The sequence below is a fragment of the Rattus norvegicus genome, chromosome 8 (genome assembly GCF_036323735.1).
Source record: "Rattus norvegicus strain BN/NHsdMcwi chromosome 8, GRCr8, whole genome shotgun sequence".
Lineage (NCBI taxonomy): Eukaryota > Metazoa > Chordata > Mammalia > Rodentia > Muridae > Rattus > Rattus norvegicus.
Genome location: NC_086026.1, coordinates 105,422,973 through 105,450,626, shown reverse-complemented (window position 1 = coordinate 105,450,626; position 27,654 = coordinate 105,422,973). Strand labels below are relative to the sequence as shown.

General features: G+C 37.3%; 1 protein-coding gene across 15 annotated transcripts in view; it reads right to left on the bottom strand.

Annotated features, from left to right (window-relative positions):
* Xrn1 (5'-3' exoribonuclease 1) overlaps positions 1–27,654 on the bottom strand; it is a 109,183-nt gene that overhangs the window by 66,341 nt on the left and 15,188 nt on the right. For 11 of the 15 annotated variants that reach the window (NM_001305240.1, XM_006243594.5, XM_006243596.5 and 8 more), the window contains 15 exons: positions 26,965–27,047; positions 24,150–24,237; positions 23,898–24,066; positions 23,058–23,125; positions 22,628–22,765; positions 20,808–20,874; positions 20,509–20,614; positions 19,056–19,145; positions 16,397–16,553; positions 13,704–13,823; positions 9,766–9,935; positions 7,543–7,663; positions 7,352–7,450; positions 3,253–3,356; positions 261–392 (listed from right to left, as the gene is read on the bottom strand). In NM_001305240.1, coding sequence (NP_001292169.1) covers positions 261–392; positions 3,253–3,356; positions 7,352–7,450; positions 7,543–7,663; positions 9,766–9,935; positions 13,704–13,823; positions 16,397–16,553; positions 19,056–19,145; positions 20,509–20,614; positions 20,808–20,874; positions 22,628–22,765; positions 23,058–23,125; positions 23,898–24,066; positions 24,150–24,237; positions 26,965–27,047 — 1,712 coding nt within the window. Of the gene's footprint in view, positions 1–260; positions 393–3,252; positions 3,357–7,351; positions 7,451–7,542; positions 7,664–9,765; positions 9,936–11,359; positions 11,431–13,703; positions 13,824–16,396; positions 16,554–19,055; positions 19,146–20,508; positions 20,615–20,807; positions 20,875–22,627; positions 22,766–23,057; positions 23,126–23,897; positions 24,067–24,149; positions 24,238–26,964; positions 27,048–27,654 lie in introns of those variants that run through there. The other 4 variants (XM_039081170.2, XM_063265209.1, XR_010053953.1 and 1 more) reach the window with 3 other exon arrangements.

The following is a 27,654-nucleotide window of genomic DNA, read 5'->3' as shown; positions in this document are numbered from 1 at the left end:
AGCTTCCTGAGTGTGGTAAGTAAAGTTGTGTGCCATCATGCTCAACTTTTTTAAAAGTGTATGTATTTAGTGTGTATCAATGTTTTGCCTACATGTCTGCCTGTGTTTTATGTGTGTCCGGTGCCTGTGGAGACCAGAATAAATGGGCTACTGCATGGGTACTGGTAATTGAACCAGGGTCCAACTCTGTTAAGAGAAGCCAGTCTCTTAACCTCTGAGACATTTCTCTAGTTATCAGCCACATTCTCTATGACACTCACTGTTCTGAAATTCCTTGTATTTCTTTAGTCCAGTTCGATTGTTCTTTATCTGAAAGTTGGATGACTTTACATGGTGGAGCAGTTTTTCCCAAATAAACCTTCTGTGTTCCTGGAGGTTCTTCCATATAAAACCTTAGAAATAAAAACAAAGAAAAATTATATAAGCCCAAATTTGGGCTTTAATGTAGAACTTACACAGAATTAGTGTTCGGAGGAAAAAATGGTGCAATTACAAAACCACAAATCTGCAAACTCAAACATTTTTTAAAAGTACAATAATATAAACTAGAGAATAAAGAAGATGGAAATTTCCTATGGTTGCATGTTTGTAGGTCCCTGGATGCCTAGTAACTTGAGGAACTGGTGAAGAGGATATTTTGATTCCATGAATTTGAGACCAGCCTACACAACACAGCAAGACCCTGTGTCACCTCAAGAAAAGATGCAATATTTAGGTATAAACAGAACAAGAGTCATATATTGTCTGTATAATGAAAAGATAAAGCTCCCCCAACCTTGCCTCTTTCCTCTTCTCTTCTCTCTTCTTTCTTTCAAGATAGGGGATGGCTATGCTGTACAGGCTAGCCTTGAGCCTTCTCGTATCCTTGGCTAGTCTTGAATTTGTAGAGATCTTTACACCTTATCTTAGAGTGCTGGGATTATGTGTGACAATTATGTCCTTTATATTTAGCAACATTTCTATAAAAATTCCTTCAATATTCACAGATATAGAACAATCTATCTTAAAGGAGTCATTAGAAGAGCTACAACCATTTTTAATGATTTTTTTCTTTTTTTCCCGGGGCTGGGGACCGAACCCAGGACCTTGCGCTTCCTAGTCAAGTGCTCTACCACTGAGCCAAATCCCCAACCCCCTCATTTTTAATGATTTAAAAAAGAAAATGGTTTTAAAAAAAAGTCAACTGCTATCACTTTGATGTTAAGACTTGGCATACAATTATAGTAATCAAGAAATTGGCATAAAGAGTCCATAAACATGAGTAGACTGGAGAACCAGAAAATCATCCACGGGAATACATTCAGCTTTAAAAAACGTTGGTTGCTGTCATGCCAGGGCTCTGTGCATAGTAAATAAAAGCTCTCCCATTGATCCAATTCTCAGGCTGTAACTTTTGTTTTCTATTATTTTTTTAAACATATATTTCATTTTTTATATGTAAAGTGTGAAAGTCTGCATGCATATATGTGTCCTGAAGGCCTGAAGAGGCTAGAAGAGGCTTTGGATCCCTGCAACTGGAATTAGGGATGGCTGCGAGCTGTTGTGCTGAGAGGGGAGCCAAACTCAGGTCTTCTCCAAGAGTGTAAGGGCTCTTAACTGTTCCTCAATCTCTCCAGCTGCTGTAACCAACTTTTGATAAAAGCAGTCCAACAAAGCAAAGATAATCTTTAACAAATGATGTTTGTGGGCAAATATACAACCTAAATCTGTAAAATTATGTAAAAATTCATTTAAAATTGATCACTGACTTAATGTAAAAGATGATAAACCATAAAATATTCAAAAGAAAACATTAGCAATCTTGACTACATTCAAAAGAGAGAACTAAAGTTTACAGATCCAAAAAATGATCCTCAAGATTCCTCACAGGAAAACTAATGCCAGCAAGAGTAAAGTCATAATGATAGTGGCCTTTTATAAATAACATTCATTAAAAAGCACACTAGGGGAAAAGGAGAGTGGACAAAAAACTTCTAAAACCAAAATCCTATGTGTGAAGATACTTTTTGTCATGTAATAAATGATCAGAAAATACAACTCTAATCCAATTTCTCAGAACAAAACTTAGTTTTAGCTACACACAAGTAAAAACGATGACAAGACTTATATGAAATGAATTTAAAAAGAGCAAGAAAGACCTGCCTTACTATTTTTTGATTAAGAGAATATGAATTTGGGCTGGAGAGATGGCTCAGCGATTAAGAGTACTCAACAAGAGGTCCTGAGTTCAATTCCTAGCAACCACATGGTGGCTCACAACCATCTGTAATGGGATCTGATGTCCTCTTCTGGTGTGTCTGAAAATAGCTATGGTGTACTCATATAAATAAAATAAATAAATCTTAAAAAAAAAAAGAGAGAGAGAATATGAACTTAAATAAAATGGCAAAAATTCTTCTTAAAAAGTAAGGCAAGGGGTACTTGAGAGAAGGTTCAGTATTTAGGATGGCTGCTCTTCCAGAGGACCTAGGTTTGATCCTGAACATTCACATGACAGCTAATAACTATTTAAAACTCCAGTCCTGTACCCTCTCTTGGTCTCCACAGGCAACAGACATGACACAAAGCCATATCTGCAGGCAAAACACCCATAGACAGACATAAAATGAATGAATAAAACAAAACGAAAACCAACCAGTCAACCAATCAAACAAACACAACCACAAGGCAACACAGTATGTTCCAGATAAACCAGCGCCACATAGCAAGGCTCTCTCTCATTGATTTCTTTTAAAAACTAACGTATTACCTATTTTAGCAGGTAGAAGCACCCTATTGCACAGGCCAGACAACACCCAGAGTCTACGTTAGAAGGAGAGAACAGACTACCAAATATTGTCCCTGACTTTCACTGCAACACCCTGCCACTTGTCCATTATACATAGATACATATATACTAAATAAATCATTGTATTATTGAAATAGAATCTGGGAAGAATATGGAAAAGGAAAAGCTATATATGTTACTAATTTTTATCAGAAAGAAATACTTGCTAAATAACACAATGGATATTGTTTAGAAAAGAATTGGCTTATAAAACTTCTAACCTACTAAGAAGAAAAGAAACCAGCACAATACAATGTGTATCCCAAGCAATGCATAAAACGAACTGTCAACAGTGGTTGACATTTACGTGGTGTGAGTATAGTTCTGAACTACAGCGTAAATGTTCTTATAATAATTTTATCAAAATAAATGAGTTATGAAAAAGCAAAGCAGATATAACAGAGAAACCATGAATTGTAACTTACTTAGTTTCACCATCCGATACTGCCACAACTCTAGCTTCTTCAAGATGAGGCCAGTTAACAAAGACTGACTTTCCCAGCACAGATGAAGCTATGTTCTCTATACTCTAAAAAGCAAAACCGGAAAAGTTCACTTGTGGTTTAAATTCAACAGGAAATTTTTCAGAGGCGAATTCTGCAGTTCTATTTAGCTTAAATCATACAATGAACAAGATGGATTAGTGACAACAAAATTCCCTTGACTAGGAAAATTCTGAATTTACTTGTTAGACTCATCTTTATCTTTTTTACTTCTCTGATAAGAAAGAAGACAGAAAAAGAGTAGTAGTGATTTCTCTTTAGACTCATTTTGGTTGATACTTAAGGCAGCATCTAAGAAATATAAGAAAAAGAAGTTTCTCACATCACTATGTGGCATGGTAACAAAAACAAGTATTAGATTTGAAGTTAGGGGACGGGCTGGAGAGATGGCTCAGTGGTTCAGAGCACTGACTGCTCTTCCAGAGGTCCTGAGTTCAAATCCCAGCAACCACATGGTGGCTCACAACCATGGTGGCTCTGTAATGGGATCCGATGCCCTCTTCTGGTGTGTCTGAAGACAGCTATGGTGTACTCATACATTAAATAAATAAATAATTTAAAAAAAAAAGAAGTTAGGGGACATAGTTCCAAATTTTGGCTTTATTTCTTTCAGAAAAACTGATCAAATTATGTTTTCCTTTATGAACAGAATGTAAAATGTCTTCCTTGAAATATTGGAAATAAAGAAAACAATATACATAATAGTGTAAAATCCTATAAAATATTCTACATTAAGTAGTATCCTAAAGATTTCAGCTTTAAAAAGAAACTAAAGTTTAAACATAAATTTTATTTATCTTTAAAATTATATTTGTTTGTTTGTTTGTTATTTGTTTTGAGACAAGAATGTTTTCATGAAGCCTAGGATGGCCTGGAACTTGCTATGTACCTAGAATTATGTTGAATTTCCTGCTTGTACTCATCAAGTACTGGGAGCACAGATGTATTTAGTTTAGTGTGGTTCTGGGGATTTAACCCAGGGCTTTGCGCATCCCAGGAAGGCACTCCGTTAGCAAAGCTACAGTCCCAGCTGAGTTGGTAGAGGGCTTTCTTAGCATCCATTAAGCCTAGAGTTCAATCCTCACTCCTACAGAACAGAGCACAGTGGTGTCTGCTTTTTATCCTAAACTAGGGAAAGAAGCAAGAGGATCTGGATTTCAAGGTATTCCTCACTTATTTAGGGAATTTTTAAAAAAGATTTATTTATTTATTCTATATAAGTACACTGTAGCTGTCCTCAGACACACCAGAAGAGGGCATCAGATCTCATTACAGATGGTTGTGAACCACCATGTTGCTGTGAATTGAACTCAGGACCTCTGGAAGAGCAGTCAGTGCTCTTAACCACTGAGCCATCTCTCCAGCCCTATTTAGAGAATTTGAGGCCAGCCTGGGATACATTAGGTCCTTTCTTAAAACAGAAACAAAAAATTTTTAAGCAGTAAGAGAGGATTTTTTTTTTTTTTTTTTTTTTTTGGTTCTTTTTTTCGGAGCTGGGGACCGAACCCAGGGCTTTGCGCTTCCTAGGTAAGCGCTCTACCACTGAGCTAAATCCCCAGCCCCGAGGATTATTTTTATATTCTGTTCAATAATCAGATTTTTCTTAAGGTGAACATCTAAAAGTACAGAAAAACAATGCTGTCAAAGAAAGCAAGGGTCAACATTAGAACTAAGTCCCTCAATTATTCTTTCTTTTGTCTATATTAATTTTATCTTAGCCCACTATTTTATCTTAGCCCACTATTTTCAGTTAAGTTTTGAAAAAAAGCACCTTTCTCTCCCAGATTAATTCTTCCTGAAGCTATATGTGAAGTCCACTACTATGTCATCCATTACAAAAGTCTCTCATCCCAGGAGATCTAGATACTCTTCCTGGATTCTTCCTCTTCTGTCTTCCGTAGACATTCTTCCTGGATTCTTCCTCTACTGTCTTCTGTAGATACTCTTCCTGGATTCTTCCTCTTCGTTGCCTATCCTTATGCTTTCACCTCTCTTTTGTACTAATAAAAGTAATTTTTTTTAAAAGTCTCTCTCTTTTTTATTTTTCTTTTTGAGACAAGGTTTTGATATGTGGCTCTGGTTGGCTGGAAGTATGGTAATAAGGCTGGCCTTAGACTTACAGAGATCCACCTGCCTCTGCCTCTGCCTCTGCCTCTGCCTCTGCCTCTGCCTCTGCCTCTGCCTCTGCCTCTGGGAGAGCTGGGACTAAAGACATGTAGCAGCTAGAAAGTCCACTGTTATTTTCTATGTACATATGACTGGTGTGAGGTACCAGAGTGGGCACCAGATTCCAGAAGCTGGAGTTGCAGTGGCCGAAAATGGGCACTGGAAATAATACTCTGGGCCTCCACAAAACAGCAAGCACTCTTAACTGCTGGGCCATCTCTCCAGCTCCAATCACAGCTTTCTTAGTCAAGGACTTAATGCCTGCCTGTCTGCCTCCTTTACTCTCTATGCACCCATTCTTCTATCTCCCGTCTTTAAGAACTGAACTTCTGCATAAACCAATGCACTGCAATGCAATTCCACCAGTGTTTCAGTTTTTACTCCTTCGAGGTTTTGCAACATAAAGCTTTAGCCCCAGGTCTTTGTGATACCACTTAACTTGGGAATCATTCCTTGTAATTTCTGTGTTCTCAATGTCACTTTAACTAGCTCCTTTGCAGTCTTTATGATTGTGGATATTTCATTTTTCCCTTTCATTTGATTTTTTTAAAAAAAGATTTATTTGGGCTGGAGAAATGGCTCAGAGGTTAAGAGTACTGGATGCTCTTCTAGACATCCTGAGTTCAATTCCCAGCAATCATTCACATGGTGGTTCACAACCATCTATACTGTAATCTGGTGCCCTCTTTTGGCCTGCAGGCATACATGCAGACAGAACCCTGTATACATAATAAATAAATAAACAAATATTTTAAAAAAGAGACTTATTTATGTGTATGAGTGTTTTGCTTACATGCATTTATGTTCACACCAAGCGTGCTTGGTGCCTACAGAAGCCACAAGATAGCATTAGATACCTTGGACTTAGAGATGGTTGTAGGTCCTTAGAACCAAACCTAGGTCTTCTCCACGAGTGACAATTCAAGTCATCTCCCCAGCCCAGGCATTTTCTTTAATGTTGAGATCGTGAACATTGAATGTAACCTTGTTTTGGGAAATAAATTTCAAGGCCTCAGCCATAAGTCATCTGCTAGGAACTTACGCCAACAACAGGTATCTCCAACCTCTAGCTTGAGGAATTTTAGGTGTGTAAGCAGCTTTTTAAACTGAGTTCCATCTTTGTGAAACGCTGGTTAAGAAAGGGTACCAGGGTAGCTCTAGTTAGGAATCTTAGTAACCATCTTAAGATTTGATCATGATTAATCTCCCAATCCAAAAACTTCCCTATTTAACTTTTCTTGCTACTATTACATTCTAGCTCACTGGCTCGGATGCAATCAGTTACTACTGTCCTTCTAGATCTACTGTTACTTCACTTATATCCTCATCGATTACGGCTACAAACTCAACTTGTAGGCTTTACTATTCTTTTTTTCTTTTTTCAACTTACTCTAGAATATTACTATAAGATTAATCTTCATGAAGATATCAATTTCAAAATAACAGTCACAGGAGGGATAATCCAAACTCCTTAACCTGGTATTCAAGATCCTCCACAGTCTGTTTCAGTTTCTCTGTTAGACATAAAGGTTAAAAGAAAAAGGATAACACCTCACAGCTATTTATTTTGAAGTTGATAATACTTCCTTCAACAAGAATGCCTTTCCCTCCCTGTCCTGACCCTCTCAGCACCTAGCTCGAGCGTCTGCTCACTGACACCCGTCCCTAACCACAACCCTATCCTCTCCAGACTGCATTCATGGTGCTCCTTAGAAAGGCTTTTAGGACCATTTTGAAAGCTGAATCTGAGTTACGGCACATAAACAGCGTGGCAGATATAAGCAGTTTTATGCATGGCAAATATTCTATAAATAGACAAGCAAATAAATAAATAAATAATAAACAAAGTACTTACGAGTTCATCTGGTTCTGCATTCACTGTGATTTCCAACATCATGTTTTCACCACGACTACTCTGCTGGAATACTTGAACACCACTTTTCTTCAAAAAAAACTTTAAAAGAATTCAAAAATTTTAATTTTAATTCTTTATAATCACTTCACTTTTAATAAAGTGAAAAAAGTCTGAATTAAATAGCCACTGACTTTATGTTTGATGTGTTTCAAAGTAGGGAATCCACAGAAATATAATGCCTTCTGGTCAACCCTGGTTATTTTGTTCTTGTTTATGTCTACGCGCCAAGCATCTAATGATATTATTTTATACCTAGAAAATAAATCAAAGTATTTAACTTAAAATTCAAACATTATAAGCAATTTTAGATTTCAACTTTTTTTGATTATTTCACAAAAATTACTGTTCCTTTAAAAGAGACATGTATAGTGGCATATGTCTGTAATTCCAGTACCTGAGAAGCAGAGGCAGAAGGCAAGTTCAGGACAGTGTGAATTACAGAAGGAGTTCTAAGCAAGTCTAAGAAGAACAGTGAGGCCCTATATAAAAATCCACCAGCATCAGCACCAGCACCACCCGCACCAGCAGCAGCAGCAGCAGCAGCAGCAGCAGCAGCAGCAGCAGCAGCAGCAGCAACACACACACACAAGAACTATTCCTTTAAAGAAAATACAGGCATAGTGGTTTATATAATCTCAAACTAGGGAGGCTGAGGTAGTTAGATTGTTTTGAGTTCAATGCTATTCTGAACTATAGAATAAAATCCTGTCTCACAGGAAAAACCAACCAAGCACCCAACCCAACAAGGAACAAATCAGGAGCAATGAAATGGGTAAAGGCACTTTCTAGAACCCACATGGTAAAGAGAACTGATTCCCAAAAGTTGTCCTTTGATTTCCATATACTTGTAGCAGACTTGTTCATAAACATGCATGTACAGACAGCCTTACACACACACACACACACACACACACACACACACACACACACACACAAATATAAAAAAACCCCAGAAATTTAATGTCAAAACACTAAAGAAAAGCAAACATAAACAGAGAAATAAGAGCAATCCAGCTTCCCTCTTATTACTAGTCTAGATATTGTTAGGCCTGTAGATCACTAAGTAAAGGTTTTTTATCCTGCTAATTTAGGACAAGCTATATATAATTTACTTTTGACAACTGAGGGGCAAGGAGATGGCTCAGGCAGTAAAATGCTTGCCTCCCAAGCATTGACCTAAGTTCAATGCCCAGAATTCATTTAAAAGGCAGGTGTAGCAGCATGTCTGTGAGTTCCAGTGTGGGGCCAGGAGGATCCCTGCGCTTGTTGGCTAGCCAGTCTAACAAAACTGGTAATTCCAGGTTCAGTGAGAGAATCTATCTCAAAATAAATGAATAAATACAAGTGCAGAATGACTGAGGGAGAGAGAAAGAGAGAGAGAGAAAGAGAGAGAGAGAGAGAGAGAAAGAGAGAGAGAGAGAGAGAGAGAGATATCAACTTATACACAAAGGGAAACAAAGCATAATATCAACCTCTTTCACGTTCTAAAAGACTAACATTTCACAGTCTAGTTTATGTTTTGTTTTACTTTTACAAACAATATGTACTACAACTGAAAATGTTTACTCAGCTGTTATTAAACAAACAATATTTTCAGGGAAGGTAAGAAAAGAGAAAAAATGGGAATGGCATTACAATGGGAAGAAAATGAAAAAAAAATTGAAGGAGCAAAATAGGGGTCCTTGATTTTTCTTGTCTGTGGTTGAGTAGTTGGTGATAGTAAGAAGGCGAGTTAAAGCATAACGCTGGGGACAGAGACTAGTTAGAGAGCAATGCTGGGGACAGAGACTAGTTAGAGAGCAACGCTGGGGACAGAGACTAGTTAGAGAGCAATGCTGGGGACAGAGACTAGTTAGAGAGCAATGCTGGGGACAGAGACTAGTTAGAGAGCAACGCTGGGGACAGAGACTAGTTAGAGAGCAACGCTGGGGACAGAGACATGGACAATGACATGGACAATAAAGACAAAACGCCGCACACATTTAAAACAGAAATTGTCTATAAAGTACAGAGTTATACTAGGAAGAAAAAATATGTACTGTAGTAGAAGGGGAGAGAGAAGCACTTGCTCAAAGAGGAGAATGACATGAGGGACGGAGCGGGGTGCAGCTTACTAATTGGTACTTTCATTCTGAGACGGGACATGGTATACTGCTGGCTTTGAACTCCTGGACTCAAACAAGGGCCTTCTACCTCAGACTCCTAAGTAGCTAGGACTATCCGCTTGAACTAAGATAGGTTTTTGAATATCAATTAACTGTCACAAACATGAACTCTTCTCACAGCTATTCAAGCCTGTGTCTATGTGAGAGCTCTTCCTTCTACGGTTGGGAAAAGAGAGCAGGCACTATTACCTTGTACTGCAGCGTTCTATGGCAGGGAACTTTTCTGGCCATGGAGAGGAGTAGGTGAACTCTGTGTCGCTATCATACCAGCACATTAGGCACTCACTGTGTTGGTTTCTCTTCCTTTCTTCCTTCTTGAGGGAGTGGTTACATGTCTCCATGGCTTCCAACAATCGCTTCTGATATAAAAAATGGTAAAAGATTAAAAAAATCCCATAATCTCAACATACAGAAAAGTGTTTTCTTCTTTGTATACTATGTTGCTCTGAAAAAGTAAAATCTTGGGCTGATGGATGGTTCAACAGGTAGAGCACTTGCTGCCTGCCAGTCTGATGATCTGAGTTCAGTCCCTGGGACACATATATGATAGAGGGAGATAATCAACTCTCATAGGTTGTTTTGACGTCTACCTGTACAATATGTCATGAATGAGTGCATGCATACACGTGTGCGTACACACACACTCACAGAACAAATAAGAGCAAAATGAGAGTTCAGTGTCATTCTTAGTTACTATCAAGTTATGCACTAGCTTGTTGTAAAACACCAGAGACAAAAATAAACAACAAAAGGTCCAGAGAGAAGAAACTACCAAGTAAGAAGGCAAACCAGAAGCTACCACAGTGTAAAGAAAACTTAGGATAAGAAAAAGTAGACTCACGTCTAAGAAAAGGCAGGTTATGACTCAAAAAGAAGCATGCCTAGCTGGGGATGTGGTGCTATCAAGAGATAAAAACTACCAAAACTAAGAATTCATAAAATAAAAGGAACTGATATAAAAACTAAAAGCACAGACCTGTTTGTAAACATTTAAGTTCATTTGTTCATTGATTTACTGACTTGTGCACACACACAGGCATGCTTGCCTGTTTGAGAGGTTATCACCAATGTGTCTTCCTCTGGCACTCTCCACTTGATGATTGGTTTCATTTTTTCATTTTTGGTTTACTTATGTGTACAGGTGTTCTGTTTGCATATAAATTTGTGTACTATGCATGTTCCTGTTGCCTGAGGAGGCGAGAGGAGGGCACTGGATTCCCTGAAACTGGAGTTACAGATGGCTGTGAGTGGCCATGTGGGTGCTGGAATTGAACCTAGGTCTCATGGAAAAGCAGTCAGTGTTCTTAACTGCTAAGCCATCTCTCCAGTCCCATTTTTATTTTTTAAAATTAAATTATTATGTATGAACACATGTACATATATGCATACATGCTGTGGCACATGTGTGGGGAGTCAGATGAAAGAAAAGTAAGAAAGAATCTATGATTCAACACAGAAAACCAGAAAACCTTTAACACTAATAGAGGAGAAAAGAGAACAAACCTGATCCAACCAACCTGGTGTTTTAATAAAAACACAACAACCACCACCAAAAATACTGAGAAAACTACAGAAATTAGCAAACCTTCTTCAGTAATAACCTTAGCTGTAAATAAATAAATAAATGAAGAAGAAGAAGAAGAAGAAGAAGAAGAAGAAGAAGAAGAAGAGGAAAAAGAAAAAGAAAAAGAAGAAGAAAAAGAAGAGGAGGAGAAGGAGGAGGAGGAGACCAACAACAAGATATGCAGACTATAGCTGACTGGACTGAAAAACAGAACCCAACTGTTTGTTTTCTCCAAGAAACACCTCACTGGCAAAGGCACCCACAAATTGTGATCAGGACTCCAAGTCGGCCTGTCAAGTGAATAGAAGAAAAAAAAAGCTTATATACATAATCTCATATTTGAAAGGGTAGATTTCAAAATTAGAAAAGATAACAAGACCATTATATATTAAGGGAATATTAATCAAGATGATATAATGATTGAGATACATCCACTAAATGTTTCAGCTCTTAATTTCATAAAATAAACACCGATAGTCAAAAAACGTCTCAAAGGTCTTGATAGAATAATAATGATGACTATGGTTGCTATTTTTGGTTGTCAGCTAGGCTACATCTGGAACGACCCATAATCTAGATTGAACTACAGTCTAGAAATGCAGGGCACACCTATGAGAGATTATTTTTGCTAAGATGAATCCACTTCTAGACTGGACCTTTGAGGTCGGAAGATACATTTGATCTGGATCTTGAGGAGGGAAGATACACTTTAATCTGGGCCACACCTTCTGCTGGAAGCCTAATTAAGGACATGGAAGAAGGCAACTTTTGCTCTCTGCTTGCTTGTCCTCACCTTGCTAGTATGTCTATTCCTTCACTGGCATTGGGGCCTACTTTTTGGGATTCTAACATAAACTGAAGACTAGCAAGATATCCACCCTTGTGGACTAAGAAACTACAGCCAGCTATTGTTGGATTAGCTGGGCTGTTGTCTGTAAGTCATTCCAATAGATCTCACAAATATACTTATTCTGTAAGTTCTCCTTCTCAGAACCCTGTCCAGTAGAGATGACTTTAGTACTGCATTCTCATCAACCCAAAAATTAACAGAGAAACTCCAGAGTTAAACTGCACCAAGACCAAATGGACATATGAGGTATTTACCTACAAAGGATATCAAATATACATTCTTCTCAGCAGCCCATGGGACCATCTAAGACCACATTCTAGGCCACAAATTGAGTCTTCACAAATATAAAAGAATGAAGATATGCGGTGTCCAGCTGACCTAGCACTTGGGAGGCAGAGACTAGAGGGACAGTTTAAGGTTATTCTCAGCTACACAACAAATCAAGTCTGGACTATGAGATCATCTCAAAAAGTCATAAAAGAGTGAATCAAAATAGTTCCTTGTATCCTATCAGATTATAGTGGAATGATAATAGCACTCAATAGCAAAGAGAAACTATGAAAACTATACATATATATGGAAACTGAATGAAATAAACTTGCATGAAGTGGGCAACTGAAGATATCATGGAAGAATTTTAAAAGTTTCTACAATCAATTTAAAATAGAGGCCTGGCATACTGCACATTCTGACGTACAGCTAAGGGAGTTTAAAAATGAAAACTGATGACTTACAAGTGCTTATATTAAAGAAAAACATTAGTTATCTCAAATAAATATCACTTCCAGGCTTTAGAAATAAAAGAATAAGACGTCCCTAAACAGCAGGTGGGAAAGACTTTCTGAAAGGACCCCATGAACACAGGATATGATCCTAAGAATTCAAAACTAAGATTGAGTGAAATTAAGATTTTTTAAAAAAAAAGACTTATTTAATATATAAGTACACTGTAGCTGTCTTCAGACACACCAGAAGAGGGCATCAGATCTCATTACAGATGGCTGTGAGCCACCATGTGGTTACAGGGATTTGAACTCAGGACCTCTGGAAGAGCAGTCAGTACTCTTAACCGCTGAGCCATCTCTCCAGCCCCGAAATTAAGATAATTTCGAGATTGAGACTTTTTAATAGTAAAGGAAACAATCTGCAAAGAGAGCCTACAAAAAATGGAAGAAAATTTTTGCTAACTATACATCTGTGAGGGAATTAATATCTAGAATCTAGAGTGACTCTCAAAAATACATATAAAAAAGTCAATTTAATAGGTAGGGAAATAAACTGGACAGACAGTTCTCTAAAGAATTAACCCAAATAGCTAATATATGAAAACATGCTCAACAGCCTTAGCCATTAGGGAAAGAAAAATGAAAAGAACTCATAGTCTATCTCACCCCAATTAGAATGACCATCATCAAAACAACAGATGATGGGGCCGGGGAGACAAGTTTAGTTGGTAATAGATATAAAAACCATCAAGATCAGAGTTTGATTCCAAACTTGCCCATATGAAAGGCTGGGCATGGTGACACATACAATCATACAAACATGGTGACACAATCTAAAGGCTAGGTAGAAAGAGATAGGAAGGTCTGTAGGAGGCAAGCTCCAAAAACAAGATGTCTGATGGTATTTGAAGAATTAGACCTAAGATTATCTTTGCCTGCCTCATATAAAAAGACTATGTGTTTATGTGTAATTATTTCACATACTGACCTCATCAATAAAGGGTATTAATACCACGGCTTCCCATTCCTGTTGTTTTCCATTTAGATCAGTTTTAAAATCAGGTGGATAATATTCTATAATTGGCGAGTCTTCGCTGGTCATCAAATGCTGTGAAAATATAAACGGGAGAGCTGAGTTATGAGAGATAATATTATTATAACTTTTCATTAAGGTACTTAGAATATTTCCTTACTTTACTAGGTTGCAACAATGTATTTAGTACATTATAATTTTCAATTAATTTTTTTCCTTTTTTCTGAGATAGCATGTCACTAGTCTTGAAGTTAAAATCTACTTGGTCTTAGCCTCCACTGTCGGATTACAAGCCTGTGACAGCTTGTTCAGCAAACTGTAAGAATTTCAACTGTATTGCTACTCATTTTTCCTGTTTCTTTAATTTAGTTATGAAGCAAAACTACCTTTACTATGAGTTACTTCTCGCTCTCTCTTTCTCAATCCCTGTCTTGAAACATAATCTAAGTAGTCCACGGTAGCCTTGAACTCAAGATGCTCCCACCTCAGCTTCAAGAATGTTGGAATTATAGGTATACACCCCCCTTCCCCAGCTAATATTAGCTTTAATTCTGTCATTTTTAACATAGGAACTTTTATTACAATTATGTATTTGTATGTATGCTCCCATGTGTCACGGTGTGCATGTTCATGGTGTATGTTATGGAGGTCAGAGGACAACTTGTGGGCGTCAGCTCTCTCCTTGACTATGTGGATACTGGGGACTCAATTCTCCAGGTGTGGCAGTATGTGTCTTTAATGCTGAGATTCTTGCCAGCCCCATTTTTATTTTTCTATTGTCTTTTCATTTTATAAGATGTACCACCTAAGTTCTATTTTCTTATAAGTTCATTTCCTTTCACAGAATTCCAACAGTTCTCCATCTCAATCTCAAATTAATAATTTACTTCCATTCCTAATCAATTGATTCTAGTAATATGATTACTAACATCAAAATAATATAAAAAGTCAAATCTAAGACCACAATGCCATTAATAAGAGGCTAATAATAGGTTTTTATTATATTTTATAAAAAGGGTAGATAAAGAAACCATATCAGTGTCTTATGCAAAAAAAGCATTGAAAATGAAAAGGGAAGATTAAAAAATTAAAAATAAAGTAGCATATTCCTAAGGTGATAATCTAAAATTTAATTGCCATTACATGAACACTAAATAATTGTGCTTCTAACCTACTTATTGGCTAACAGTAGAAGGCTATCAAAGCTTAATGTAGCTGAAGGAACAAACAAAAGACCACACCTAAGATATTTAAGAAGGGCTATGACAATGTTAGAGGAGCAATGGGTGACGGTGTTTGCACCTATCCCAGGTTGTGAGACCAGGCATGGAGTTAGAGGCACAGATATAGTCCTAGGAAAGCCGAATAACAATTACCTACATACTCTGCTTAGTAAGAGAATGTGATGGCAGAGACCCTGCCCTTCCTCTTGCTATATGAAATATGCTAACAAGAGGACAGTCCTTCAATGTGTCAAATGGAATGCTTAAAAACATACCCATATCCTGAGGTAATACTTATGATAATGACTCATTGGAATTGTCCTCACACTAATAGGGGATTTAAGAGAACAGGAATTCATCTTTCAATATGTAGAAGAGGAGATGGCATTTGACCTGTTTTAGGTTAATTTTTTCATGTAGAAATAAAGATGTGCTTAAAGTGTTGAAAAATGAATAAACTAGGCACTGAAAAGTTTATAGAGCTTGCATTAAAAAAAAAAAGTCAGCAGAATGTAGGGATAATCTCCTGTGCTCTGTGTGGAAGCAACAATAAAAAGCTACTGGCCAGTATGTTACGGCAGGATTAGAAGGTGGGACTCCTGGTTAGGAAGAGTCAGAAGAGAGGATTACTGCCCACAACCAGGGAGGGAGGAGACAGATACAAGTAGCCAAGAAGAGGAAACCAACCCTGAAGCTGAACTGGGGTTAGATATTAAGTTAAGAGTTAATGGGGAACCAGCTAGCTTAAAGTCTAGGCATTTATATTAATATTAATATTATTAATATTAGGCCTCTGAGTTGTGATTCAGGAACTGAAGTGCAGATGGAAAAGCCCATGATTATAATTAAAAGTGAGTGGATTCACTGTCAAAGATTTGCTAAAATGGTGCATTTAACTGAAAATAAAAATGATGAATGGTGGCACATGCCTTTAATTCTAGCACTTGGTAGATAAAGGCAGGAGGATATCTGAGTGCAAGGCTAGACTGGTCTATAGAATGAGTTCTAGGATAGCCAGGCTACACAGAGAAACCATCTTGAAAAAAAAGCCAAAAACCAAAAGTAAATGAAAAAACTGAAAATACTAAGATAAATAAAAATGTGTTTATTATATTAATTTGGGAAGCGATGTTTACAGAATTTTCCAGCAATGTTTATATGAAGAATTAAATGCAAAAAATGAATATAAGGAGCTGGAGAGGTGGCTCAGGGGTTAAAAACCCTGTCTTCCCAGAACCTACGTGGGAGCTCACAGCTTCAGTTTTATGGCGCCCAGTGCCCTCATCTGGCTTTTGTGGGCACCAGGGAAACACATGGTACATAGATCTATACACACACATTGGCAAACACTCATACACATAATATAAAAGGAGTTAAATCCTTAGAACAAGAACAGTAAGAAAGTCACTCACTTGTAAAACCCACCTGGTAGCATGTGGGAAGCAAAGTCTTACTGGCTGACGGAAGCACAGCGAGGAGCTGCTCGAACGGCTTGAAGGGCTTGCCCAGTTCAAAGTGAATCTTGAGTGTACTGATATTGCGGATATCAGACAGGAAGGGTGCGTAATGATAGGGGTAATACCTGTGGGGAAAATGAGTTTTAAACTGAAAACTTTATAGAAAATGGCAGTTTAAACATTTTCCTACATTTATTTAATAAAACATGGAATAATTAAAAACATATCATCCATAATTCTATCACTTGAATATAAGGAATCAGCAGCTTCATAAAGTTTAGCTGACCTGATAGCAGTAACTACATATATGAAAAAATATATGCATATATATGTGTATGTATATGTTCTCATATATATTTATATACATACATATACACACATATGGGGAGGGGGCTTATACATAGGGTTTCACCTATGCAGCCAGGATTGGCCTCAAAACTGCAACTTTGTTAACTGTTTCCCCAGTGGGACTATGCACTGGAAAGCTGCTTTTTAACTCCCAAATATGGGGTGGTTAGGAAGCTTCAGTCAAATCACTTGAACCAGAGGCCTCTAAGCAAAGGGCTGGTACTCAGTATCTACTAAGAGCTCTGATCAGGCCCTAATAAAGAAGAACAGCCATTATCAGCCAGTACTAAAAGCGTTTATCTTTGAAGCAGCGTTCACATAACTGTATTTGTGATAAAGATGAAACCAATCAACCACACACATTCTGTTATTGTATCTTCCCACCTTTAACTAGACATACTTTAATAAGGCTTTGAACATAAAATTAAAGACATGTCTATATTCTCTAGGTGTTTGAATCATTGGATGTAGGGAGATAAGAGACTTGGGTTATAGACAAAGGAAAAGAGGGAAAGACTAAAAAAATTTTAAATGACATTTTATTAGTTCTGTACATGGGGATGTGCATTCATGTGGATGTCAGAGGACAACCCATGGGAGTCAGCTCTCTTTATGATGTGGGTCCCAGTCATTGAACTCAAGTTGTTAAGCTTGATGGAAAGAGCCTTGACCTGCTTAGCCAACTGGTCTACCTAAGACTTTCACATTCCTTAATTATGGCACATAGCTCTACCAGACAAGAAAGTTTACAAGGCAGAAGGGCATATGGAATAGTGTAAAATACATTGAGGTTCTAAACAGACAGGCCTGACCTGACTTTTGTACAATCTTGGGATGATTACTTAAACTTTCTAAGCTTTAATTTCATTTGTAGCAAAGAAATTATTGTTTACCTTGAGTGTATGAAAATATGGTTTTGATATACCCAATTTTACTGATTGGCAGTTGAAAAGGAACAACTGACATGTAGCCTTTAAGAAAAATCACAAATAAAGATCTCTTGATTCATAATGTTCTTGAGAGAGCCTCTGAGAATGTGTTACACTCTGTAATAATTTCTTTTCAGAACTGACTAATAAGAGAATTAATACTTAATGCCACATCATTTTGCACTGTTTTGAGCCCCTTGATGATGGGCTGAAAGGGAGTCTACCACAAGTGCTCTGAAGACAAATGAAACAGTTATCACCACAGTACCTTTACTATATGGTGTATTATAATTTGAGTTTATTTTTTGCTTCCTTCCTTTCTTCCTTAGGCAAAATCTTGCTATGTGGTATAGATGACCCTGAACTTGAACTTGTGGTGATTCTCATAGCTTGGCCTCTCAAGTGGTGGGGCTTACAGATACAAGCGGCTATGCCTGGTTTTTTGTTTTGTTTTGTTTTTGTTTTTGTTTTTTGTATTTTAATGAATGGGCAGAGTAATTTTCTCGTTATTGTTTTGAGATCCCCACAATACTCATGTACAGAAGCCCAGTTCCCACCTCATGTGCTATTTGGGAGGTTCTAGAAACTTTAGGAGGTGGGACTAGTTAGATTTGGGCCACTGGGACAATGTCCTGAGGGGCTGTATCTTGTCCCAGGCCTCCTCCATGCACACCCTGTCACAATGCTTAGTTTCCTCATAGCCAAAAGGAAATGGATCTGGCTGAGCATAAACTGAAGCCTAAAACCACGAGTCAAATGATCTCTCCTCTTTTAGGTTGTCCTGTCAGGAAATTTGTCAGGGACAAAATCTGACCACTACAGGAAACACTAGGGAAATAGAGAATTATTATATTACTATTGTTAGTAACACAAGCAATGCCTTTATTTCACTGCTTCAGCCACACATTTAAGTGGTTCGTTCTTTAGAAATTATTCCTCCCAAAGAGAACTGTTTTTGAGTACATAAAAAAGGAGAGAATCTTGTAGACACCCTCATGTAACTATCACCCAGACTAAAAAACTATTGTTAAGGCTCTATTATTCATAACGATTATTTTTATTTTTCTGGTAGCACTAGGAAATAAACCCCAGACTTCTCTAGTCTTAGAGTTTGAATCCAGAACCTCATTCAAGTGCTTTATTGTAAGCTATTTCCCTAGCCCATTTTGATACAGACTGATACAGAATTTTGCAACTTTAGATTAACAAAGAATAGGGCTATAAATACTTTCTTAGTCTTTAAAATATTGTTATTTATAAAGACCATATTTAATTTAAACTTGACTGTATAGATATATGAAGATTAAGTAGAAATAGAAGGAAAGAGATGTATAAATGAGATGCCTTTACCAGCTCCAGGACTGGACTCCATGATAGTAATAGTGTAAGATCCACTGTATAGCCTGAACATAACAGGCAGCTTGATCAGCCAGAAACTCACTGAAACAGAAAGAGGCATTTTCAGCACAATGTTGTTTTCTGCAGATAGACCAATGTGTTCAGTGCATTTTTAATACCTAAAAAACTATAAACAGAAAAATTTTAATTTCTCTGAAATCCCATTTTGTCACATAAAAGGCTGTTTACCATTTTTCTAAACCAACTACCAACATAGTCGGTCCTGCTGTGTGTACCTAAGTCATCGTATGCCCTACTTTTGCCTTAAGAGTTTGGAGTCATCTAATAAACTTTCTACGAAGTGGTACCATCATCCTCTTAATTAGTAGGATTGAGAATAAACACAGAGTTCTCAGAAATCTCACAATAGCATTTACAACAACTTTTGAACAAGAGTCCCTTCTGGTCTCCTTTCTCAAAAGCCAAACATCATTATTAAGATTTGGGTTAAACAAATCTTCAAATCACCATAACAAAATAAGCCATAGTTTAAAGTAAAAAATTAGAAATCTCTTATCTTTGTATTTCCAGTAGGAATATTTATCTTTAAAATGTCTTACTATTATTAACTTGTTTATTTGTGTGTGTGTACACGTGCTATGATGCTTGTGTGGAGGTCATGAGATAACTTTCAAGAGTTGGTTCTCTTAGGTATGCTTTAAAATATGAATATATTACCTTCTTCTTTTGAACAATATTTCCTGATTGCTAGAAAGCTGAATAATGAAGAAAACCATTCTTATCCCCCACTAGCAATTGCTAGCTGTTTCCGTATGCTGCTTTACAGTCACTGCTAAGATGATGCTGTGCTATCTTGCCCTGTGGCTTTAGCTTCCCAAATAGCTCAGACTAGCCACACACGACCACCCCAAAGTTAGTCTTTGTTTACCCAATTTAAAAGGCTATCAGCATCTTCCTGAGTTGTTGGTGACTTTCTGCAATCACCATTTAACAGTGGTGCAGATTCTGGAGTTGAGGAGAGGAGAGATGATGAGTCAGAAGTTTAGAGCCTCCCTTTTTTTTTTTTTTTTTTTTTGGTTCTTTTTTTCGGAGCTGGGGATCGAACCCAGGGCCTTGCGCTTCCTAGGCAAGCGCTCTACCACTGAGCTAAATCCCCAACCCCTAGAGCCTCCCTTTTGAAGACAAGATCTTGCTATGGAGCTGAGCTGGGCATTTACACAGCTGCTAGGGATGAGAACGTGGTCCTCAGGTAGTGTGGCAAATGCTACCCACTAAGTTATCTCTGTAGCTCATCTTTTCAGTAATTTTATCATAGTGATAGAACACATGCCAGAATTACTATCAGGAAATGGACTTTGAATTTATGAAACCAATAAATCTCACACTACATCAAAATCATGTTGTTTTCTGAAGAACTTCAAAATAAAAGTCATCAAAAGCATACTCAGATACTACATCGACCCCCATCTTCGTCATGTAGTATGTTCTTTTATATTGTCTAAATTCAGTTTCAAACAGATCATCATCTTCAGTCTCATCTTCAAAATTATCTGTGAGAAAAACCAGAAAGATGTGACTGATAATCATGAATAGTGTTTGTGCTGTGACGCATGCATATCAAAGCTGATGCCGAGAGACTACTGTAGGGATGGATTCGGTTCACCACTGCTGGGTTAGCACTAATGAAGGAAGGCAGACAATGACCACGCCAATGCAATACACTAAACAAAAGCTTGTACTCACCTCTAGAAGCTACTCCTTCACCTTCTCTTTTGTCTAATGCAGCCCAACTTAAAGAATTTTCCTGGCCCTATAAAAAATTTTAAATCATCATAAGATGAACACTAAGATATATCTCTGAGTCAGATGTATAAAAGGGAGATTAGAAAAATACTAACTACAACTGAAATGATCTTTTTTTTTTTTGGTTCTTTTTTTCAGAGCTGGGGACCGAACCCAGGGCCTTGCGCTTCCTAGGCAAGCGCTCTACCACTGAGCTAAATCCCCAACCCTTTTTTAAAAGATTTATTTATTTTATGTATATGAGTACACTGTAGTTGTCTTCAGTCACATCAGAAGAGGCACCTGGGTTCCATTACAGATGGTTGTGAGTCACCATGTGGTTACTGGGAATTGAACTCAGAACCTTTGGAAGAGCAGTCAGTGCTCTCAACTGCTGAGACATCTCTCCAGCCCTGAAATGACCTTTAAAGAATACACTGTAGCAGCTTACTTTAAAATAATCTTCTCATTCTCAAGACTTTTGTCGTTCCAACCTACTATATCTATATTCATTTTCTGCCCCACTTTTTCTATATATATTTTATGATCTTAACCCTTTCTCTCTTGCTTTTGAATGCCTAGCTACTGACACTCATAAGCTTTTCTTCGTGTAACTCTGGCCTCTATGAACTTTATGCTCATGGGTCCTAGCTGCATGTATCTCTGGTATACATTCCTGGAAGACTGGAGAAGGTTAAAGACTGACCTAAGGTAGAGGAGATAGGAGTTATTAACATGTAGGTTTTGTGAATCCAGGTTCCCTTTCAAGTTTTTTCTTTTCTTTTCCTTTCTTTCTATTTGAGATAGCCTTACTGTGTAGTCCAGGCCTGCCCTAAAGGTCAAGATACCCAAGCCTCAGTTCCCTGCTGGCCTAGAGGTCTCAGAAGGGATCAGGAGTACAAGGCCAGCCAGGGCTACATGAGACCTGGTCTTGAATAAACAAGCAAACAAACAAATAAGAAAACTCCTAAGGCTCCAAACAAATATAAACTCAGTGCTCTGCTGTTTTCAAATGACACAACTTAAATAATTTATTCTAAAAGTTAACTTATTCACTTCTTTAAAACAAGTTTTTTATCTTATATGTATACAAGTGTTTGTCTGAAGTGTTTGTATGTACACAGCATGCATTCCCAGTATGCACAGAGGCCAGAAGAGGGTGGCAGATCCCCTGAAGTCGGAGTTATTGTAAGTTGCCATGTGGGGACTGGGAACTGAACCTGGATCCTCTGTAACTGCTCGTGACTTTTGAGCTATTTCTCTAGACCTATTTATTGGCTTCTTCTTCTTCTTTTTTTTTTTTTTTTCTTTTTTTCGGAGCTGGGGACCGAACCCAGGGCCTTGTGGTTGCTAGGCAAGCGCTCTACCACTGAGCTAAATCCCCAACCCCTATTGGCTTCTTTTTTTTTTCTTTTTTTTTTTCTTTTTTCTTTTTTTCGGAGCTGGGGACTGAACCCAGGGCCTTGAGCTTGCTAGGCAAGCGCTCTACCACTGAGCTAAATCCCCAACCCCCCCTATTGGCTTCTTAATAGAGGAAAAATATCACTATTCCTTAGAGGTGAAAATAAAAACTTAATTTTTCCCTTAAATATGTATTTGTGATATGAGAGAAACACAGAGACAGAAGCCAAAATAATTTTAGATGTTCATGGAGAAGAAATGAAAATGAAACAAGCCCCCTCATAAGGAAAATGAGAAACAAGGAATAGTAGTTTTACTGTTACAGTTTAAAAAAAAAAAGGTAAAAGAAAAAAAGAGAAAGACCCCTAGAGCCTGACGACCTTTACTTTTCTCTTGTCCTTGCAGCTCTTTGCTTCTTCTGCTGCCGCACCTGCTGCTTCATTGAGATACTTGTTACCAACTTTGCTTTCAAACCACTTGAGGTCCACAAAAACTTCGCTGAAGTGTTCTCGATCAAACTGAACAAAAACCAATTTAAAAATGATTTACATATGACTAAAAGAATAAAAACTAAATTTCTAACAGAAACTATTTCTGTGTTATAGAAAAATGAATGTTTGTTTACACACATATAATCTCACTAAATCTGGAAACTGAATATAAGTAATAATAATAAAATAGCTCAAGTAAAATGATACAGAATGAACAAACAGAACAACACTACGAAACCGTCTTTTTCTGGTATTAACTAAATAATTAATGACCATTTACAGCGACCCTAAATAGGAAGGAAACGTTGCAGTTACTTACGTCTGACAGCTTCACAAGGTATCTCTCAAATCGAGGTAAGTTGAGATGTCCACTTTCATTAATATAACCTAAAATGAACCAAATCAAAACTTGTAGTATAAACTGACATTTTCTAAACAGTTCTATAAAATTCTTTCTGCAAACTGCTGAATAATTCCTCTACTGAAGAAAACCCTCTAACTGCTTTGCTATCTCTAAACCAGCTTTAGTTTCTATAACCTTTATATTACTGCATTTTAGGCACTGAAGTAAAATATTGTTAATTCATGTTATATAATAAGGCTTCCACATTTCCAACCATTACCAATGCCATATGTATTAGAGTCTGATTACTCCACTTGACATATTCATATAAGAAAAGGTACAGCTGGCTGAGTGCACACACCTGTCTCCTATCCTTTGGGAAGCTATGGCAGGAGGATTTTGAGTTTGAGGCCAGCCCAGGAAGACATAGTAAAACTTCACCTCAAGAAGAAAAAAGCAAAGGAATAATTTCCTGTAACTTAGAGAATTTTTTTTGCCAATTTCCCATTTTTATTGTTTTGGTTTATATTAAATACTTCATGTAAATTTAAAACAACCAGATTTCTCTAATGAATTATGAATGAGTGAAGTGAAACCAGTGAAGCTGTGGTTTTCTTAAGGAGTTAAAGGTGAGGCTAGCTATCTAATGAGTGAGGTTGTTTACCTGTAGTCAGTTTCTTTAGCAACCACTGAAAATGACAATCTCAGGGCCTACCACTTAAGACTAAAAGAAACACACAATATTTTCCTAATACAATCACACATACAGTAATCTAATAAACAGAGGGTACAAAATTACCAGTAAAGAGGTCTTACCTCCAAGTTCTGGCAGGATAGCAATATATGTTCCATAAAGAAGAGGCAGTGCATCATGATTAATATGTAAATGAGGTAGATGAGGGATAAAATCATTGCCAACAAGAAATCCCATCAAAATCCAATCATCTATAATTTTTTCAATATCATATTTAAATGTGATCTTTTCCTATAACAAAATGGAGAACTAAGTGAAGGTCTATAGAAATTTCTATGTGCAAAATAATAGTCCATGGCTGTATGAACACTTACTTTTAATGCTGAAAATTCATAATCAATATACTCTCTCATTAAAGACAAGTGTAGGAGGTGAAACGTCGTTTCTTCTGGTGCACATACCCTGTAATTAATCAAGTGATCAAAACAGAGTTGTCCAACTTCAAAAATGTAGCAATGGTTAAGTAAAAATTATCACTAACAGATAATTCTTATCTTTAAGGCAGTAATTTATATATAATTATAGAGAATGCTATCCTAATGGATGCAACATGATAAAGTAATAGGCTTACATTATAAGTTTGGTGGACAGACCCACGATTCATCATTTAAAAAAAATATAGAATACATATAAGAAACTAGCTGGTCATTGTGGGAAGTGAGGGTGTGTGTATGCGTGCGCACTTTCAAATATAGTTTATCTCCCGCATTGCACAGGACTCTATATTGGCTTATACTCCAAATTTAGCTATAAAGAAGAATATTAGGAGACAGTATTATATCTAATTAGATCAGATATAAGCAAGATTTATGACAAGAATGTGAGAACAGTTCAACATAAGAAAATCAACATCATATAGCACATGAGTAGAATGAAGGGGGAAATTTTCCACAATCATTTTTCAGAAAAGCATTTAACAATATTAAATACTCTGCCATGATAACACCTGAAATGCAAGTACTCAGGAAGCAGAGGAATAAGGATAATGAGTTTGAGGCCATCCTGGTCTACATAAAGAGCATGTTCTAGGCAAGCCTGGCCTATAGAAAGAAACAGTGTCAAAATTAGAGAGAATGGGCTAACAAGAGGCTCAGTGGGCAAGGATGCTTGCCTTTAGGTCTGATGGCATGAGTGTGATCTCCAGAGCCCACATGGTGGAAGGGGAGTGCCTACTGCAGGCTGTCCTCACCTCTACACATGCCACAGAACTGCATGTGTGCACCACACATTTGTTCTCATTCTCATAGTCTGTCTGTCTCTCTCTCTCTCTCTCTTTCTCTCTCTCCTCCCTCTCTCTCTCTCTCTCTCTCTCTCTCTCATACACACACACACACACACACACACACACACACACACACACACACTCACACACACACTCACACACACACAATATAAAACATAGTCTAAAAAAGAGAAAAAAAAGTTATAGTGAGAATTTCCTTAATATGACAAAGGACATTTATGAAAACACACAATTAACATTATAGAGTGAAAAAATTACACCTAAGACCAGGAATAAGACAAGGATACCTACTTTACCACAGCTATCAACACACCATAGCTATTCAACACTGTTCTTTAACTCCTAGCCAGGACAATGAGGCAGGAAAGATAAAGAAATGGAATTAAAATTGGAAAGGGATAAATACAACTTCATCTGTTTTCAGATGGTGTATTCTACATACAGAAAACTCCATAGTTTACATAGAAACATTAGTGATAATACACAAATAGCTTATCTACAGGGAACAAGATAGGCAGTATTTCTGTATACCGTCAAATGACAAAGCAAGAGAAAGTTAAACTTATTCTAGGGGCTGGAGAGATGGCTCGGAAGTAAGAGCACTGGCTGTTCTTCCAGAGGACCTGGGTTCAGCTCCCAGACCCACACAGCAGTTCACAACCATCTGTAACTCTAGTTATGAGTTCTGACATCCTCTTCTGGCCTTGGTGACACCACACATGCATATGGTGCATATACATATAGGCAAGCAAAATACTCATGCACATAAAATAAAATAATCTGAAAAGCATGATTCCATATACAAATGACACCCAGAATAGTTAAATACTTTGGAATAAACTTAACCTAAGAGCTATACCAAGGAAACTACAAAACAAAGAAATTAAAAGACACAAAACATGTGCTAATGAATTAGAAGACTACAACATCAAGAAATTTTAAAAGACCTACAGATTCCTTAAATCTTTCGTAAAGCTACCCCTGTCAAAATCCCAATGATGTTTTTCACAAGAACCAGGAAAATGCACCCCCCAACCTCATGTTTTCACGAGACCCAAATAAGCAAAACAATCTTGAAAAAGAAGAAAGTTGGGGTTTCATTCTTCTTGATTTCAATGTTAACTATTTCAATGTTAACTACTGTATAATCTGTATGAATATCCCAGTGATGATACAAAAATAAAACAGAAAACATAAGAGATAAAACTTTGTATACACAAGCAAATAATTCTCAACAAGGAACTAATATTCTCCATAGGGAAAGAGCAGTTTTCCTTTTTTTTTTCTTTTATTTTAAAGATGTATTTATTTATTCTATATAAGTACATTGTAGCTATCTTCAGACACACCAGAAAAGGGCATCAGATCCCATTACAGATGGTTGTGAGCCACCATGTGGTTGCTGGGATTTGAACTCAGGACCTCTGGAAGAGCAGTCAGTGTTCTTAACCACTGAGCCATCTCTTCAGCCCAAGAGCAGTTTTCTCAACAAGCAGGGATAGAAAAACTGAGTTTCAACAAACAGAGACTACAACTGGATTAACTATGTAAGTTAAGAGTACAAAACTCAAAGGAAAGTGTGGCTCAGCAGCTGAATGCTCGCCACTGGGCTCCAGCCCAGTCCTGCCAAAATAACCAAATCTCTTCATCGAAGAAACTAAAACAAACCCCTCTACAAAACCTTCAGAATAAAAAATAGGGGTAATTTTTCTGACATTAGATCTGGCAGTGTTTTCTTGGATACTCCAGACACTAACAACAGAGACAGTAGAAGACAGATACACTGGACGACGTCAAAGCAGGCCCCTCTGGGTTACAGAAACCCTTGCAGTCTGCTAAGGGATTACAGCCAGGCTGCCTTTCCGTTCTCCCAACATCTAATTTACCTTTGTGTTTTTTTTCCACCAAACCGAACTTCTTCTCTTAAGAGAGAAAAATGTGCCTCGTGACTTGTTAATCCAAGCATGATCTGTCAAAAAATAATCACAAAATACTGCTATTCTACCTTTGTTCATAGCAGAAAGTTTACAAAAGCAATTTAATGACATTTCTATGCATGGAATAATTTAAAAGTCAAAATGTGAAGATCGAAAGCAGTTGTCCCAATGGCAGGTATTTATTGACTAGGTAAGGATACTAAGTGCACACTGGAGCCTACACACTTCGTAGTTGACACCAAGTCCTCCACTCCTCCCCTAAAGCACAAAACTGCCCAAGGATTTTCACATAGTCCTACTTCTTATGAGTAGAAATTAGGAGCATTGATCTTTCCATGCGAGATGCTTAGAGGTCAAGATAATGTTAATATGAACATTTATTCCTAAATGGAAAGGAGCACTTTAAATTCCTTATATATCCTTCTCCCTCAAAAGAATCCAAGAGTCTACTCAAACACGCAAGCCAACAGCAAAACATAATTTACTTTCTTTAAATTCTTATTCAGACAACAAAACAATATGAAACACGAGGCAGTCAGGAGATGTGGTTATTTACATGTTAAACAATTATTGTTACATGTGTGATAATAGCTGTGTGGCTGGGTGCCTTAAAATCATTATGAAAACATGAATGTTTTA